Raw genomic sequence first — 18659 nt, forward strand, 5'->3', positions numbered from 1 at the left:
GTTACTTGGAAGTGTCACACAGTTTTCACTGAAGACTTGTAAACCATGTAAATAACTGCTTTAATGTTAAGTGCCAAAACAAGTTTTCATTGTAAATGTCAAATATTTTGTTTCTTTTTTTTCAGTTGTTATTTATCTTTTGAAATAAAAAAAAATGTTTTGATAAAGATCTGTTTCATTTGGAAAGCTGTTATGGTATCGCTACAGATCTGAGTGTTGTAAGAGACATAGCAGACCTCGATATTTCAATTTTAGAATTGTGGAAAAGAAGTGTTATCCTGTATATTACAGAATTGATGCATTTTGCATGTGTGCTCTTCTATACTAATACTTTGAGTTTTGCAACACTAAATGCTTTACAACAAATGATGTAGATGGTTGTTTCACTAAAGAATGATGATTGATCGAGTGCTGCTGATCACACATGTACAGTGACAGCAGAAGAATGATCTGACCCACTGCTAGCATGTTGATATCAGGTCCGGTATTTCCCACAGAAATCCCTGGTGACAGATGATCATGTTACAATCAGTCCCCGCAATGTTCAGGGGATGAATCTGTTTCTGATATTAAAACTGTAAATGCTGTCATTGTTCCCCGTTTCACCAAAAGGTTAGCATTAAAATTAATATTTTTGTGATCTGCTTCACTAAGTCCAAAGATTCTAATAGTTATCATATGCTTGCCAGCAAAATCCTGTTTACCAAAAAACAATAAAATATTTGAGACTGAAGGATAAGGATCCGTACAAAAAAAAAAAACTTCACTTCTTCAGGTGACAAAGTTTTTCAGTAAAAAAAAATACAGCAGCTCTAGTTCACCCCAACCAATCGGGTTTCACAGCATTTTATACTGGAAGTAGAGGAGATGACCATATTGGCACACTACCTAAAAGGCTTTTGAAAACTTTAGGGAAATTAGCATTTTGGCTTTAGTGAAATCGGCCACTCCTGCTTTTCCAACTGCTTTAATTCATCTAGTCTTCAATACCTGGAAGGACAAGATAATATACAGCTTCAAAAACAAAAAGTACGTCATTTGACCACTCCCTGGTATGAACACGTACCAATGATCCTGTAGATGAGATCATCAACCTGACAAAGGGCTGCTAATTTGTATATTTTTATCAAAACATCAAGCGGTGTCCTGCGATGGATTGAGAGTAATGTGGGAACTGGAACTCAGAGGAATGAAGAAAAGAAGCAGGAAATTCTTAACATACACCAGATTTCAGCTGACGTCAGATATGCTTGAAGATGATCAACTCATTGTGTGCAAATGTGTTTGCGGCTGAAACAAGTTGCAGTATAGTATAAGGAGTGCAGGAGATTTTTAACAGAAAAAAAAAGAGATTGTCAAAGATATAAGTTTAATATTGCAGAATACATGTCATTTACTGACAGAGGCATATACAAAGGTAAACAAGTGTATTTGTAACCTAGTGCATTATATACAGTTTATCACGATTGCATTATCAGCTACTTTTAGGTTATGAATACATTTCCAGAACAGTAGCACTTGAAATCAACACCTGTACTTTATACACGTCTTCCAATATGGTAAACAACCAAGGGTAATAACCACCAACAGGAGCAGTAAGATGCTAGTTATGGCTAAAACACTGGGTAGAAATCTTTATTGTTGATTAAATAAAACATTTGCACAAAATCATTCAGCATTGACCAAAAAATGTCAGATCAAGTTAAACAAAAATTATCTGATTGACTGATGGATGACGCTGCTGGTCGATTTGACCATCCTGTCTTTAGCCTTCTTCTTAATAGGATCCACTTCGAAGCACTTCCACAGGCGAATTGTTTCATCTCCAGCAACCGACGCAAGGGTAGAGCAGTCTGGGCTCATAGTCAAACTGAGAACTCTGTCTTCATGGCCTAAAATAAAAGAATAAGTTAGACCACCGAAAAAACCATGAAGCACTGGAGTAGATTTCCCTAAAGTATCAAGGCAAAGCATGAATTAGCAAGCACAAAACAGTCTGTTCAGTCTTAACAGGCATTTACCCATGAGCTCTGCAACTCTGGTGAGAGAGGGATACTTCCAGATAACAACATTGTTGTGGGCATATCCATGCCCAGAGACCAGCTCTTTGTAGTTGGGTGCAAACAGCAGTGATGAGATCTGAAATGCAAAATTAAGCACACATGTCATCACCTCCAAATTAAGATTATGTACATTTGAAAAAGTATCACAGAGACTTCAAGGTTTAGATGTGTCTAATTACCTGGGACTGAGTGTCAAGCGAACTGATGCAGGAGCCACTGTTTACATTCCAGATACGGATGTGACGATCACTGGTACCACCTCCAGATGCAAGGATGTTTGGCTGCCATGGACACCAGGCCAAAGCCTACAATAATGACAACATATATCCAATATAAGTCGCATTTTACACATCTCCGGGAGACAATATGACGACAAAGAATTTACATGTCCACTCCAAATCTTGTTAGTCGAGTACTATGCTGCTCACCTTCACAGCTCCTTGGTGTTCACTCCAGCTGCGGACTGACTGGGTGTCATTGCCGGCACTGCCCTCCCCCACACGGGGCCATACACACACCAAGTTGTCGTTGCCTCCACTGGCCAGGTATCGTCCGTCAGGGGACCACTTGAGCCCGCATACTTCCTGCGAATGGCCTTGGAGCGTGGAGATATGATGGTCTGCCACTCTCACATCATGGTGGTGAATGTGTCCCGATCTCGAGCCACTAGGGGTGGACAGTGGAGACCACATTACATCTGAGCTCAAGAAAACTGATGTAATTCTAAATTAATAAAATGTAATTTAAATAATAATAATAAAATAATAATACCTGGATAAAACAAAGTCATTCCAGCTCAGGCTACCAACTCTAGTCGTGTGGCTGGCCATGCTGCGTAAACGCTTCTGGTTTTCAACATCCCACAACTATATTAAAAAAAAAAAAGAATAAAAAAAAATTAGAAACAAAGATGTTATTCAATTATTTTATGTCATCTGCCGTTATGAACCAAATGTGTGCTTATGCCCACACTGACCTGAACTTTGCCATCACTGGTGCCGACAGCTAGGTAGTTTCCCTCTTTGGTCCAGGACAGTGAACAGATGTAGTCCTCCTCACGCTCCAACTTCATGAGAAGAGTGATTTCTCCTTGACTAGCATCCCACAAGTAAACATTGTCATGAAGAGCCACAGCAAGAATGTTTTGACTGCTCCAGTCAAACAGATTCAAATCTGTGATGGAGAAGGGGGAAAAAAAGGTTCAAATGAGTATTTAGTGGCATCCTGGAACAATATTTCTGATTAAAATACTTTCCATTTGGTATCAAAGCTGATGCACTGATCACTGCCCGTAATGTGATGCACAGAATTAAGATAACAATGCATAAACACTTACAGAAATCATTTCGAAGCTCTGGAGCATCCAAGATTCTTTCAGGAGTTGAAGATATGTATCTTGTCTTTTTGGTTGAGGCAGGAGTTGCACCTTGACTGTAGAGGACTTTCAGGTTGTTTTGATATCCTGTAAATCAGGAGGGACAACGTTTATTTTGTTTGTTTTAAAGGTCAGCTTTTATATTTAGCCATCATTCCCATCAGGAACAATGTTTGCAAACTAATATTCTTACCCTCTGGTGCATTCAGTGGTTTCCCACCAAGGTGCAGGATCTTTGCATCCTCAATATTGTATCCATTCAGGGACATAGACCAGGCTTTCTGGTTTTCCTTTAAGGGCAAAAATAACCTTGATCAATAAACTGCATAACTTGCATGGGAATCAGAAAGAGAGAAATAAAAACAAACCACTTACGGCTGTTCCAGCTGTGTCGTTTGTGTCCATTGGCTCATTCTCCTTTGTGAGCAGGAAACTTGCCACGTCCATTTGTTTGCTGTTTCTGACGGGGATGAAGCGGTCGCCTCCCATTTTAGATGGCGTTTGTTTTTTACTTTTGCCTATGATACAAAACATGAATATGATTAAATAAAAGCAGACATTGGTTAGTATTGGCTGCGACAAAAGCACTTCATTACTAGGGGTGGAAGAAAACAATGGGCACGCACACGTACCTGGTGTTTTGCTCGGTGTTTTGGACGAGCTTAGCGACGCATTGGCAGCTTTTCCAGGCGACAGTCCGTTCAGGGCAGAGGTGTTTGATGAGCTGGCCTTCCTCTGCCACCTCGCCATGGGAGCGTTTGTGATGGGCATATCCAGCTTTAAAATACTGTGTATGTCGTTCTCAAACCCAAACTGCGCCATCTTATTCGGGTTTGCACACAACTTGACACCAGGGGAAACAAACAATAGTCATTAAAGCTGTGCAACAGTAACTCGACGAACTCGTTAACTAGTCAGAGGCAGCGTAAGCACTACTTTAAGGTTGAATTTCGTTTTGAGAAAACAATGCACGCTTAAGAAAATTGCGTTGCTACAACAGTAAGTTACACACAAGCTAACACCCAACTCCGTAGCGTTACATTAGCCAAACAGAAAGCGGAATAACCAATCGTTTCTAAAGTTAAACTTAAACCACACTGACTACCTGAGCCGAAAGTTAACATTTTCATCCAAAAGATAAACTAACCGAGCTCACCTCTTCCAGAAAACGTGGGTTGCACCGCAGGAACTGGGGCCGTTCTCAGACTTCTGCCTCTAAAGTTTGAATTTGGAGGAAGTGACGACACAACGGTTTAAATGTCCGAAAGCCCTCCTGTGATTGGTCCACACTGCTATGGTAACGTTTACAAATGCGTGAATCTGATTGGTGGAGGAGACTTCCATATAAATCAACTTCCGGTCCGAAAACAACCCCCTCCTTTCATCGCCACCTACTGGACAAAGATGATAACCACCACCTTTGAGGACAGATATGGGATATTTTGACCACTGGAAGTTTGCATCTATTTCCAACACATTTAATCGTATCATAAGTGTTTAAGAATGAAATGAAGGTAACCTACTCCAGATGTATCTCTTGGTATCTCAAATACTTTAAATTACCCTGGATATATTTTCTGATCCAGTACATTTTTAGGGGTGGGTTCACCTATCATAAACATGTTTATTAGATCTTTAATTGCCTTGCCAGACTGACTATGATGATAATTGGTCACATTATCATAATGAAAATCAAAGACCTCACTCAATCTTTAGAGGACCATTCACTTCGTGTTAATGGGGAACTTAACTAGCTACACGTTCTGGCTCTCCTTTGTCCTTTACATGATATAAATCAAATGGTCATGGTAAAGCTAAAAGCAGAAAGAATACAGATTCAAAGCATTACTTCATATGGCCTTACATTTGAGCGAGTGACTATGATTAGATAAGTGTCAATTTACTAGATTAAGGAGATTAAATAATTGATCTGTTAGGTGCAGACCTTCTAATCCATCACAAAATTTAGATAAGGTGAAAATGTCCCTTTATTTCTAAAGCACATCTAATCTACAACGTACATATAGACAATGGCCAAGTACATGTTTGTACTAGTGTTAAAAGCTGAACAAACAAAAAACTAATTTTAACTCTAAATATATTTCTTTATTTATATTATTTTATTTTATATTTCCTACTTCCCAACATCACCTGCCCAGAATCTGTACTACAGATTAAGCCAAGTGAAAAACAGGACAATATACAACACATGTTTAAAAAGTATTTTAATGAGATGGTTCTTAAATTTTACATTGACAAAACAGGACACAATACACAGAATATCAACAAGACATTTGAAAACATTAACCCATGTAAGGTAATTTTTTCAGACAAAACAATATAACAGTAGACTTTTTGGACACCTGGACACATTTGGCAGTTTCATGGTGACTGGTCTCAGGGAAAACAAAAAAAAAAAAACACTTATTTGCACCAGGGCTTTATCTACACACTGGATAACATTGAAATTCATGGTCTTAATTAGCAATATACATTTAAAATACTATTTACATTTCTACATATGTTTACCTGAATATATATAATATACTGGTGAAACATATGCCTGTGCATCAATTGCGCATTGCTCTAAGTAATGGATGTACTTTAGTTGTGTGTGTGCATAAATACATAAGTATAAAGAGCCACTATAAATTGTGGTACATGGATAGAAACCCAAGGCAGTAACAAGGGTTTGGAGTGACACTCTACACAGGTTATATCAGCAGGTGGACAGTCAACAGCAGAAACAGTATGGAGCTTATACAGTACATCAGCCTGCGTTGCAGCTAGATCACTAAACTACAAGGTACGGTATCCATCAGCCTTTGTATCTGAACTCATTTCGGTCATGTCCTTTGGGTAATGTATTATCGAGCCGAGAACCCCTGTAAGCACAAGAGCACACAATAGTTACAACATTCATTACCGAGTAACTACAAAGCAAAGAAGAATAAACATACACTATCTACACACACAAGTATGAAAATTTCAAGTTATACGGTATTTCACTTCTTATCCATCTTATAGACACCAAGGAGAAAACACAGGGGTTTTTGTTTTCTTACCTCCCGGCTGCCCCAGACCTAGGCAGAATGTGAGAAAGACAAAACACATGACCATGCTTTACGTTTCCCCATGAGTATGAGGCTCCATACCAAAAATCATGTGACAGGACATGTTTTAAAATGAAGCCAAATTATGCTGCATTTAACTAGTTTAACTAAGGTACCGCATTAATGAAAGGTAAACATTAAATTGTTGCTCATATAAAACTGACAATAAGCAACACAAGACTAATCCACTTTTGAAAATGAATCATTTTGGTGTGCAATTAAAGGTGCCTTTGAAAATGTAACAAATTAAAAACTGCACAACTTAATTTATTATCATCATTCAAAAAGAAAAATATATTATTTACTCACCCTTGTTTTTGGAGAGCAGGAGGGTGATTATGATTAGGCCGGTAAAAGCCACAACTGCCAAGATGGGGATTAAAATTTGAGGTACAGGAATCCCTGAAACTAAGAAAACATTTCAAATCTGTAACCTGACTGCTTGTCAGCATGAGTGGTTACTGCAAAACATGTGCAGACTGTATGTGGAGATGGAGTGCAGTCACGAGGACACATTGGTGTTGTACTTTTTCTAAGCACACATTATATCATATGATTAACAGTTGATGCCATCAGATGCCTCCATGAGCCACAGGCAGCAGTACTACATAAAGTACTTTTGCCCGCTTTTCAACCTTTTAAGAGTCAAGACTAACTTTTACTTAAGTTACACCCGATAGTGTCACATGGAGATACTGAATTTAATGCAACAGTCTTTCAAAACGAACACTATTAAACAGAATATGCCTATCTAAAGACCTTGTGTTGGTCTCTAAGAAAATAGGATGGACCAAAATCAGGACAATGACTGTTATGTTTATTGTCATAAATTGACAATAAACATAACAGTCATTAATTGCAGCCGTGGTGTATACTATTCTCATCACTTGTTTTACTATTTGCCATGATTTTGTCTACAAATACTGTAACCAATCATTATGTATTTTTGTCAAGTTAAAAAAATGTACCTAATTTAGTCATTTAATTAGTTTCATTGGACACAGCACAAAGCCGCAATATCAGCTGCTGTTGGCATGTTATGATTTTAAAAAGAATATGCTAGGAGTGACATTGCAACCCTAAGTGACAAACTTCTTATTATACATCACTGTGCTTAAAACTTAATCATGAAACTTGTCCCCAAGGTACAAAAAGAAATCATACCTGACTCTTCCCGTGAGAGTCTCAACTCTCGCATTAGCCTGATGCAGTTCTCCTGAAGGTGAATCCTTCCTGTCTTTGTGTGCTGCAGCTCCTGGTCCCACAATGCTTTGAGGTGAGATGCTTGTGGTACCTGGGCTGTCCATGTGCCATTGTGGTCCAGAGTGAGATAGACCTTCCCATCATAGAAAACACGGTCTGTCCAGTGCAGCTGAGACCCCTCTAGGATGCATTCACGAGAACTTAGAATAGTGTGGTTTCCTACAGAGAGAAATGAAGGCCATTTAAAAACGACATCCCGTCTTAATCAAGCTATTACATTTATTTATAGTATCGGTATGTTGATTTTCTTACTCAGCTCTGAAGTCTGGTTGGCACTGATAAGTGAAGGAGGGAGCACATCAGATGATATGCTGTGGATAATGTTTTGAGATTCCTGGCTTGTACCCCTGAGGGAGACTCCATTGAGAAGCACCTGCTCCTCCACCCGCTGGCCACCCACCACCAGCCACTGCTGGACCTGAACTATGACTGTATCTGCAGGAAGAAAACCAAAACATAAACACCTAGAAAGAGGAAGAGGCGAGCTATTCAAAACATTACCTTTGAGTTCCTGTAGAGCAATGACGCAAAACTTCAGTCACACAGGGTTTGGTTTAACTTTATTACGGTATTTCATTAAAAGTTATATCTAGAGTTTATTAAAAGAGAACTTAACGTATGCATTGCAGTCTGACTACCCGACATTTTAATGGCAGAATCTACCGAATAAATTATCTTTTCATTACAGCCGGAGCAGAATCGGAAATTGTGTTTTTCTTTTTTTTACTTTTGGTTTTGTTTGTTGTCATTGTTCTCAAGGCTGTCGCCGTGTTATTTTGTAGGTCCACACGAAAAATTCAATCATAAACCAACAAGGAATGCGTGAAAAGCAGTGGCACAACAATAAAAGTTAAATCCACAAAGCCTTACCGACTTTAATGCTTCGAGGATAAAGCTCAGTAGTATTTCCACCTACAACTTGACCAGCTTCCATCAGCCTACGTAAGATTACGCCCTTTAAAGGACAAAACGAACGTGGATACTTTAAACCAGTAAACAATCCGTCTATCAAATTTTGTGTTGATGCTTTTTTATTTCATTGACTAACCTAGTAGCTACCGTGGAAAGTAATACAATATAAGCCTCTTACCTACTGGTACAGGAAAAGCCCCTGATAGATGGACCAGCATGAGCAGAAAAGTGCCAAGAAAAGGCATTTTTGTAGCTCAACGTTTGCAGCTCAGACGCGCACAGCCAAGGAAGGACAAAAAACTCCCGATAGGTATAAATAGACTGGATTGTTTTAAGCCATTTAAGCGTAACCAGCGAGCTAGTAACACATCACATCCAGGAGGACTGTCGCAGAAATATTGAACAAGCTCTTCTGCACGGCTCGCCTCTCCTCCGCAGACTGCAGCAGTTGTATTGGTTAGTTTCGGTTCGACTCGTTAAGTTTCTCCTAGGTCCCACCCAGAGATTCAGCAGCAGCAGCAGCAGCAGCAGCAGCAGCCGCTTCTATTGCTCCAAACCCATCCCCTCAGTCAACACACCTGCCAATAGCTGCCCCCCCACCGACAGCCTCCCTGGAGCCATGGCAGGGCACAGGTGACATGAGTTAGCTTAATCAGACAGCCTCGATTGATGTTGTCACCATAGCAACAAGTGAAGATTCATCACGGCGACGAGTAGACGTAGAACAGATTGACATGTCGTGAGTTTATAATTATAAGGTTAATATCATCCATTAGTGGTCTGTTAATGCCTGTGTGGTGTTATTTTTAAATTTTCAACATTTTTTGATTAGTTATTCATAAAATACAAAGGTTCTATCAACCAAAACACAAGCCGAGTTGGAACTTTGATGCTCAGTATCTCGGAACTACCCTAAACGGAGATAGAACCATATCGTTCACTTCACAAACACTTCACCATCACATGATGACCATTTGTGTAATGTGCGACCTGTGTGGGCGTATGAGTATAATTTTTTAGTGTGGTACTGGTAGGCTGGTACCATAGAGGCTGGTACAGTACAGAAACTGCATAGGCCCCTGTTCCTCCATGACTCATGGTATGTAGGCCTACTCAGGAGCCTATGTTGAAGAGTTTTGTCTAAATTACATTTACTAAACTCATTCAACATTACTTTTCTTTCTCTTTGACTAGCCTATATTTAAAAAAAAGAAGAAAAAAAAGTTAATCATCACATTTTACAAGAAGTGGGCCCAGATGCAGACAACACAGGGAGGAGGAGGTGGGTGAAAAAAAGGTAATTTCAAACCTGACTTGCAAAAAAGGGAAGCACATTCTGGAAACACAGAGGAAGCAAACAACTGGCAGACTCAATGGTTGGAAAGTCCAACTTATTTCTTATACAGAGTGAAAATTTATGGTTTATTTGTCCTTGTCAGAGGTACCATCCCTATGACTCAATATGTCATGTGGATTCTTTTATTTATTTATTTTACACAAAGAGAAAGCATGTTTATTTTTCCTTTTGTTTTGTGGACTGCCATTTATTGTGAATCATTATTAGTGCAAAAAAGAAAAAGACCTTTTAGGGCAGACCAAGACAGCCTTTTAACTAAGTGGCTGACAGGTCTTCTTTCTATACTCTATACAAGCCACAATATCCAGGTTTAAGGTGTTCATATAACTTTTAGTGCTTTTTTTTATATATATATCACAATAAAGCTCTGCATAGTATGTTGATGGTCATCATCCCTGAGTGTAGTCAGCACAGCAATTATATAGCTTTATGATGGCTCATCTCATGTGATAATAAACGACAATAAAAGACAAATACCCAAGTCCAGTTGCTTTCGATTGAAAATTCATTTGAGATACTATGACCTGGACAAATGAGAATATGCACAGGCCGATATAGTATAATAAAATACAACATTACTAACACAAAATGTTGCTGCACTGTGCAAATCTATAACTCAGTGTAAACTCAGGATAAATTCATGAGGATTTGGTCTCTGTACCTTCACCATTACCCATTCTGTTTTTTGGTTTGAAAATGTTAATAAGTAAATATAACTGTGGCCTGATTTTCTCCTTTCTTGTCAATGATTGTGTGAAATGTAACTTCCAAAATATGTAGCCAGTTGCCCAGTTAAACATGATCCTGTGCCACTTATCTAACTTCTTAGTAAGTTAAAAACTTCTGGTCCTGAACATTTACGTAGGCTAAGATAGTCTGCTGTTTTTTTCAGTGTGATAATAAGGAACATCCTGCTCAGCTCTATCTCTCAGCTTACTTATCCAAAAAACAGGTCAAGTGTGAATTCCATTTCAGGTTCCCAATGTTATCATATCTCATGTTTGTCCTCATATAAAAAGTTTATGTTATCAGAAAACAAATGACAGAAGAGCATACTAATGATTAGATATGTTAAGTAAGTATTTACAGTATCCATTAATCTGTTTTTACTATCATAAAATGTTCTAAGTTATGTCTCCACCAGACCTTTAAATTAAAGGAAAAATGGAAGATGCAAGACAAATGGAAACTGAGAGGTATGAACAGTGCTATGAGAGAGGAGGGGACTTTACTGAGGGGATTTAGGGGCATGGTTGTTTCTTTTCTTTTCTAGATGAATGAGATCACAAGCTTGTGATCCTGCTTACTAAAAATGATGTTGTTTTGTATGTGTCATACTATAGGCTACTGTATGCTGTTGTTCTTATAATCAAAGGCCCATGTTTGTGTTCAAAAGTGTAGGCTACAGTAGATTTGTAGGCCTACCAAGATCAATTTTTGCTGAACTCAACTGAGTAGCATTAAACATGCCTTGAAAAGCACCATCCAACAACAAGGTATTGTAACTGCTTTGCAACAGAAATGGAATAATGACAATGACAACTCTTTTTTTTTTTTTTTTTTTTTTAGAAGGCAATAAGACAAAGAGGAAATAGGTAAAATGGTGATAAGCACCACATGGATGACTATAGACTGGAAACAACTGACTTTTTTTAATGGTAAATAAAATAAATAAAACAAATAAATCTACAAATAATTTTAATAGTAGATGACAGCCAACAGAGAACAGGAGGAGAATAATAGGCACGTCTTACTCATAATGGATACGTGTCTGGATTCAGTAAATTCAGTACAAGAAGGATTGGTGATTTGTCCAAAGCTTTACATAATTAGCCTACACAAAATATGTTTTCACTGAATTGTTAAAAAGTTGTAATTTTTTTGCAGATGATACAAATTAATTTTGTGCACTTGTCTGCAGTGTCATCCCTGTTGACAATAGGCTGCTACAGTGTAGTTTGTAGCAGTGTAAGCAGCCTTGTATACACAGGGCTGCCAGATAAATCTAAATCTAATGGAGTGAAAAGTGCAATATGTTTCTTGGCGTGGTACAAAATAGCTAAAGAACTAAAAAAATACAGTATGCTACTTAAAGCTGGGGTGGGCAGGATTTGTTTTGAAAACAAGCCTACAGCTCACAGTATCTACGACCAATCAAATCCATTTTGGTCTGGGGATTCCTGATTGGTTGAGGCCCAGGAATCCCCAGACCAAAATGGATTTGATTGTTCAAAGATAGGGATAGCTGTAGCTTTTTTTTGATCTTTTGATGTACCCTGACCAAAGACGGTTTAGTATCTTTGCCCTGACTAAATAAATAAATTCCCTGACTTGTGCTTTTGAGACCTACCGTTGTGCGACCAGAAACTGTTACCATAGACACAGCGCCATCTTGTGTCCAGCCGCGGGACGACGCTCCTCCACCTGATTGGCTGAGCGGTTGTCAGGAGTGTTTACAGGAAACATGGCTGCCCAGTCTGTTGGAGAGCTTCAAGAAATGGAAGGTGAGTAAATTTATAGAAAAGACGGAGCCGACCCATGATTACCCCGTCTAGATTAAACCGTATTTGTCTGAACAAACGTGTCCGTTTTTAAATTAGCACACCCGGCGACCGTTTCTCCTTGTCACTCTCCAGACCTCCATCCTGGTCCAGCTAGCGAGCTAACAGGCTAACAACAAGGCTCGTTAGCTGACGTGATATTCAGTCAACTCACCCTGTCCTGCTAGTCCACACACACAAACCATTTCACCCTTTCCCCCAGCTTCGTTGTGCGTTGTAGTGGTCTGACATTGGATTTTATATTGAACCTAACCTGTTACTCCATGTGACACGTTTCATACATTAGCCCGCGAACCTGTCTTCTGTGATCTGGCTTGCTAACTAGCTAGTTAACATTGTTAGCAGTGTTCAGCCAGTGATAATGTAACCACACCACATCCACAGCAGTAATCATCAGATGATTTATTCACTGGTAGCTGTGCATTGGCCACATATGATCTCATTACACACAGTACAGATGCATGGTGTAATAGCCATAGTTTATAGCCCGGTAATAGGAAGACAGAGGCTGGATACTCCACATGACATCCCCTAACTCTCAGTGGACCGGATGGGGCTTGGCCTGGTCTTTGCACCATATTACATTCACATCAGCTAAATGTGTCCCCTGATGCATCAGGCAAATCAGATGACAGCTCTGCAGCTGCATGGTGAGATTAAAAAGCTTCTCCTCTCTTCCTCTGCCGACTGTAGTGGACCGGAGGGGTGAGTCTGAGGAATCTGGTGATGATGAGACCAGGAGGAGGAGTATCAACGGTGATGTGGACCCCAATCAGCCTGCTACCACAAGTAATAACATCTATCACATCTCCAGAGACGAAAAGAGACACATTTGACAAATCAGAGAGTCAGCTGCTGTTATTCTGACATGAATTGAAGAAGTTTTGGCACACTGTACTTAATCTACGTAACAGGATTTAAATAAAAATCAGTCTTTACGCTTGCTTTCAAAATCTTTTTGTATGTTGTTTGATTACCTTTCCTTTATGCAGTGACCTCACTAGTTTATCTGATTTAACCTTGCCCTCATTAAAGGTAAAGAAGAGTCTCCAGTTGACATGGACACCATAACTTTGGACCCAGATGAAGAGGTGATGTTCAGATATAGCTTTTGGTGGGATGTTGATAAAATCAGCTCTGCTTTACCTTAGAAAGTGATTTTTTTTTATCAGATTTTATCTGAGCTTGGAGGTTGACATATATATATATATATATATATTTATTCATTTATGCAGTTTTTTTTTTGTTTTTACAAAATGTTTTATTTTCTGACAGTTTTTTTTTTTTTTTTTTTTTACCACTGCAGCATTGTGTTGTCATCTATAGACCTTAAAAAGACCTCCATGAGTATGGACACAATGTCATCTGAAGCTGCTTGTTTTCTTTCTAGGATGTTGATCTTGTTCACTGTCGTATTGGGAAGATTGAAGGACTGGAGGTGCTACAAAAGGCTCAGGTAAGTACACCAGTGAGTGATGAAGTAATGCCACATACTGTATATTGCAGGGCATGCAGGAGTTGTTTAATTTTCTTAACTAGAAAAATTAACTATGCTTTTTTGGTTTGTTGTCTATGAAAAATCAAGCGTTTGAATTTATCCCTTTTCTTTCTTCATACAGACACTCTCTTTACGACAGAACCTCATCAAAAAGATAGAAAACCTTGAAAGTTTGAATTCTCTGCGGGAGCTAGATCTCTATGACAATCAGATCCGCAAACTGGAGAGCCTGCACAACCTCACAGAGTTGGAGTAAGTGTGAAAACTGAGAGCCACAAGGAGTCAAGTTGCTAAAGTTGACATAAACTGATATTAAGATAGTGGTGTATTTTTCACGTGGCTGATATAATAGAACAAAAAGCCCACATTTCAAGTTTGATTTATTCTAATGTGGAAATGTGTTTGGCTCATCAATAGGCAGCTCGACGTGTCCTTCAACATGTTGAGGAAGGTGGAAGGTTTGGACCAGTTGACTCAGCTGAAGAAACTTTTTCTTCTTCACAACAAAATTGGCAGCATTGCCAACTTGGACCACCTCGTAGGCCTGGAGATGCTGGAGCTGGGCTCCAATCGCATCCGGGTGAGAGAAGTTTGGATGAACGTTTTTGCAAATGTGGCGTATACTTTCAATACCACGACATGTTGTTGTGACATTATGGTGTTAAAAACACACACGTGAAATAATACTTAGCTGTTTTTAACATGTCAATTTATGTCCCTTTGATCTGTTGTGTCCGCAGGTCATAGAGAACTTGGATACACTCACATCCTTGCAAAGTTTGTTTCTTGGAACCAATAAAATAACTCAGCTTCAGAATCTGGAGGGTTTACACAACCTGACTGTTTTAAGCATTCAGGTATTCTAAAGCAAATCTTCTTTCGGCACCTGGGGTGGGATTCGATGACTTTAATTATGTCAGTCAATTATGTAAATTTGTTGAAATTAGTTATTAATGTTGTGTACATTTATTTACAGAGTAACCGTATTACCAAAATCGAGGGTCTGCAGAACCTTGTCAGCCTGAGAGAGCTGTATCTGAGCCACAATGGCATTGAAGTCATTGAGGGCTTGGAGAACAATGTGAGTCATTGAGATTTGACAACTCATTTTTGAAAGGACTGGATGTCAAACTGTCCATCATGCTTTTTGCTCACCATGCCAACATTTACAACCAAGTTTGCTCTGCACATTCAAACAAAGTTTATTTTCCCTCACAGAAAAAGCTCACAACCCTGGACATTGCAGCCAATCGGGTAAAGAAAATTGAAAACATCAACCATCTGACAGAGTTGCAGGAGTTCTGGGTATGTATCATTTGTAAAACCAAAGAAAGAGAAGAAAGAGGACTGTCAATACTTAGAGCCTGGCCAGTATGCTGTTGTCAAATTACATAGCAGGAAGAGCATTAAAGATATATCTGTTTAATTGAATGCCAGTTAGAAACTGACTGTGTGCAATATCAGAGCCCGTAGAACAAATCATTAAATGATTATGTGTTTATGCTGCTATGACACGTACATAAATTAATATTTAGTTGGTCAATAAAAACTGAATAAAATATTTAAGAATAGATCAATCAATAGCTAAAACAATCTGAATCTGAAAAGGTTTTTTTTTTTTTAAAACAACTCATGATCAATTAACGAACTTGCCTATATAGTACATAGTCATGTAATTGTTGAAGTTTTAAACAAAAAAGTTATATCAAAGCTTTCATTTTCCTTTCATAAGTTTCTAATTTGCAGTCCTGTATCTTATTTACTCTATGACCTCTTGAAAGTCTTAAGGCTGCACATAGGTATGTACCACCAGCAATTTAAGGTGATAGCCATTGAGAGCTCTGACTGCTCACTATGGTTTGCTGATTTAGTTGTGCCACAAGATGCTCCAGGAGAACACATGATAACTGAAAGAAAATAGTCTGCAACTCCCTTGTTAAAACCTTAGGTTGATTTCTACCGCAACTTTTATACATAATGAGTTATTGTTAGAATCTTTGTGCAATATACTGTGTAGATTTTTCCATTAGTTTATTTAGTCTTTGATATCGCCGTTTTACTTTTAATTGGTAGATTGATTATTTCTTTTGTATAGAATTATCAATCTTTTCTTTTTTTAAATTGAATTGCTCAACCAGTGCTCAGCCATGCAAGACCATACTGATGGTGTTTTCAGATTGGCTGTAATGTATTTAATTGTCTCCACAGATGAACGATAATCAAATCGATAACTGGTCAGATCTTGATGAGCTGAAGAACGCCAAGACTCTGGAGACGGTCTATCTCGAAAGAAACCCGCTACAGAAGGATCCGCAGTACCGGCGGAAGATCATGCTGGCACTGCCCAGTGTGCGCCAGATCGACGCTACCTTCATCCGCTTCTAAACTGCAGTATACGACTCACCTGCCAACTTCACAGTGTTCTCCCTCACCTCCCTCCCTCCTGCCTCCCCCCCTGCCTACAGAAACAAAGTTCATTTTGAAACACATTGGCCTCACTCAATCACGTAGTCACTCCATACACAAATGCACATTCCAACATTAAAATTCACCCACGGCTCACTCAACATACATGTATGCATGTATGCACTCATTCACACCTTGATCTATGCTATTGTGTGAGAGCTTTATTTATTTATTAAGCTGGAAATGAACTGTGAAAGTACCCAACGCCCATACCCCCATTTTTCCTCTGCACTTAACTTTTTCTGTTATTGTTTTGCATGTAGGACACTGAGACAGTTTCTTTCCTCAATCATACAGTGGCCACAAGCTACATAAGAAATTAATCTCATTTATCACTTTGTTGAAGTTGCACTGCTAACCTAAGAGAGGAAAGGGTGGCATTCTTAATATTAGAGGGATTTTGAGAGTTTTTTCCTTATAATTGGTCAGGATGAGACTGTTCTCACAAAGTACAGAGTAAATTAACATTAAGCATTGACATTAAAGGTAAAGTCCATTAAAAATGTATTATTCACACATTCACTACTTATTGTCTCATTTGGTTTAGCGTGCTTCAACGCTGGCCCTGGTATCAAACGTGACAGCATCAGAAATGAAGCCTAAGATACCACGCCGTTTGAACCAGTTTACTAAAGTGGCACTTACACACATCAGTCCTTTTATGGAAAACATATCAACAGAAAGTGATGAGTCGTTTTAATAAACTGGTATCATGAGCTCCTTTTGATGTCTACTCTTTGTTCCAGATATTTTACAGCTCATGGGCCAGTTCTCAGATTAACAAGACTGACCTGTGCGGTAAAATAAAGCTCATGAGAATTTAAAGTCATTTGTGTTCACAGAGATGATTTTGTAATCAGTGGTAAATCACTGTTCTTTTTTGTTTGTTTGTTGGTTTCTTTGTTTTTTACCCTTGAATACATCACTGATTACAACCTTGGTCATCTTTAACTGAATGAGTAAAATGTAGATTGTTTTTTAAGTTAATTTTATTTCTAAGGGGAGGAGTAGACTCACATCGGTGATCTTAACTAATGTAAGATAAATTACTTCATGCTGTTGGCGCAGACAATTTTTTGAAATTTACTGAAGACACTACAGTGACACATTCTGTAATATTCTCATTTGACCTTTGATAATGCTTAAAGATAAGTATTGGGCCATGTATACCACCTTGAACCAAAAGTAAATGACTTATTCTTGTGGTCTCTTGTATATAATGCTTGAGTGCACTTGATTTATTCCCTTTTAAAATTGAAACATGATGCATCTTTTATATGAAACAAATTTCCCACCTCAGGGCTAAAAGGTCTAATGACAAAATGGTGCAGATTCCAGCGCATCACTGCATTTACATGGAGAGTGCTAATCCAAGTGCTTTCTGTGTAAAATACAGAGAGTTATGTAATTCATTTCATCTGGGTTTATAGTGGGACGTCAATTGTTAAAATGGGGTGAATTAATACTGAATATCCATCATTGGTTTCTTTAGCTGACGATTTCTTATTTGTCAAAGAAATAGAAATTGTGGTACAAACCTTTTGAAATCCAATTGTTACCATGACTCAGCTGTAAAACATTAATGAGCATATATCAGACCATCAGTGAAATAGAAGGACATTGTGAACTGTGGATATGAATGTAATGTTATTCTATATTCAGCTTTAATGTAAGTTACTTTATAATTGGCCAGTGGGAATGGAAGTGTCACTTTGTGTATTTGTAAATATAGTTTGGACATCTCATGTAGAAAATCAGTGCCATCATCACCTTCCCTTTGTAAAGTGATATACTTTTTTTTTCTTGTGTGTGCTGCAGCACACAACAGATCTGTGTGATTTACTGTAATGAAGATTACTTGGCCTTCAATGGTCATTGAATGAGCAGTTACTCCAATTGCTATTAGTTCACTGTTGGTAGAACTAAGTCTTCAGGTTTTGGACTTGGTTGATGCTGTTTTCAAACTGAATGTATTATGCAAATAACAATAAAATGACACTACTTAAATAGCAAGTCTGTGTAGCTTCAATGTATAACCTATTAGTATGTCT

The 18659-nt window shown here is 38.4% G+C and overlaps 3 protein-coding genes across 3 annotated transcripts; 1 reads left to right on the top strand and 2 right to left on the bottom strand.

The window, feature by feature from the left end:
* Positions 1 to 1595: 1595 nt before the first annotated feature.
* cdc20 (cell division cycle 20 homolog) lies at positions 1596 to 4613 on the bottom strand. Its single transcript, XM_083991159.1, has 11 exons — positions 4595 to 4613; positions 4071 to 4281; positions 3814 to 3956; positions 3632 to 3728; positions 3400 to 3525; positions 3040 to 3236; positions 2835 to 2929; positions 2492 to 2729; positions 2243 to 2368; positions 2022 to 2139; positions 1596 to 1892 (listed from the first exon to the last, which is right to left on the bottom strand). Exons 2-11 carry the CDS (start codon positions 4258 to 4260, stop codon positions 1714 to 1716), a joined length of 1509 nt encoding a protein of 502 aa, XP_083847285.1. The 5' UTR covers positions 4261 to 4281; positions 4595 to 4613; the 3' UTR covers positions 1596 to 1713.
* Positions 4614 to 5729: 1116 nt separating this feature from the next.
* Positions 5730 to 9160, bottom strand: LOC311001190 (uncharacterized protein). Its single transcript, XM_083992207.1, has 6 exons — positions 8905 to 9160; positions 8067 to 8249; positions 7716 to 7973; positions 6861 to 6959; positions 6504 to 6521; positions 5730 to 6323 (listed from the first exon to the last, which is right to left on the bottom strand). Exons 1-6 carry the CDS (start codon positions 8969 to 8971, stop codon positions 6238 to 6240), a joined length of 711 nt encoding a protein of 236 aa, XP_083848333.1. The 5' UTR covers positions 8972 to 9160; the 3' UTR covers positions 5730 to 6237.
* A 3363-nt stretch (positions 9161 to 12523) lies between these two features.
* ppp1r7 (protein phosphatase 1, regulatory (inhibitor) subunit 7) lies at positions 12524 to 18611 on the top strand. Its single transcript, XM_083991270.1, has 10 exons — positions 12524 to 12587; positions 13338 to 13433; positions 13680 to 13735; positions 14035 to 14100; positions 14264 to 14394; positions 14560 to 14722; positions 14883 to 14999; positions 15119 to 15223; positions 15361 to 15447; positions 16351 to 18611. The coding sequence occupies exons 1-10, from the start codon at positions 12548 to 12550 to the stop codon at positions 16525 to 16527; spliced, it is 1038 nt and encodes a 345-aa protein (XP_083847396.1). The 5' UTR covers positions 12524 to 12547; the 3' UTR covers positions 16528 to 18611.
* The last annotated feature ends 48 nt before the right edge of the window (positions 18612 to 18659 follow it).

This window comes from Trachurus trachurus (assembly GCF_905171665.1).
Source record: "Trachurus trachurus genome assembly, chromosome: 17".
Taxonomy (NCBI): domain Eukaryota; kingdom Metazoa; phylum Chordata; class Actinopteri; order Carangiformes; family Carangidae; genus Trachurus; species Trachurus trachurus.

Excerpts from the sequence above, each read along its gene's own strand:
- cdc20 (XM_083991159.1), bottom strand. The coding sequence starts at position 4,260 with ATGGCGCAGTTTGGGTTTGAGAACGACATACACAGTATTTTAAAGCTG. Across the intron at positions 3,957-4,070 it reads AACACCGAGCAAAACACCAG|GCAAAAGTAAAAAACAAACG; the intron begins GTACGTGTGCGT and ends TTTGTATCATAG. Across the intron at positions 2,930-3,039 it reads CCAGTGATGGCAAAGTTCAG|TTGTGGGATGTTGAAAACCA; the intron begins GTCAGTGTGGGC and ends TTTTTAATATAG.
- LOC311001190 (XM_083992207.1), bottom strand. The coding sequence starts at position 8,971 with ATGCCTTTTCTTGGCACTTTTCTGCTCATGCTGGTCCATCTATCAGGG. Across the intron at positions 8,250-8,904 it reads GGCTTTTCCTGTACCAGTAG|ATACAGTCATAGTTCAGGTC; the intron begins GTAAGAGGCTTA and ends TTCTTCCTGCAG. Across the intron at positions 7,974-8,066 it reads CAACCAGACTTCAGAGCTGA|GAAACCACACTATTCTAAGT; the intron begins GTAAGAAAATCA and ends TTCTCTCTGTAG.
- ppp1r7 (XM_083991270.1), top strand. The coding sequence starts at position 12,548 with ATGGCTGCCCAGTCTGTTGGAGAGCTTCAAGAAATGGAAG. Across the intron at positions 14,101-14,263 it reads AGGTGCTACAAAAGGCTCAG|ACACTCTCTTTACGACAGAA; the intron begins GTAAGTACACCA and ends TTCTTCATACAG. Across the intron at positions 15,224-15,360 it reads TTGAGGGCTTGGAGAACAAT|AAAAAGCTCACAACCCTGGA; the intron begins GTGAGTCATTGA and ends TTTCCCTCACAG.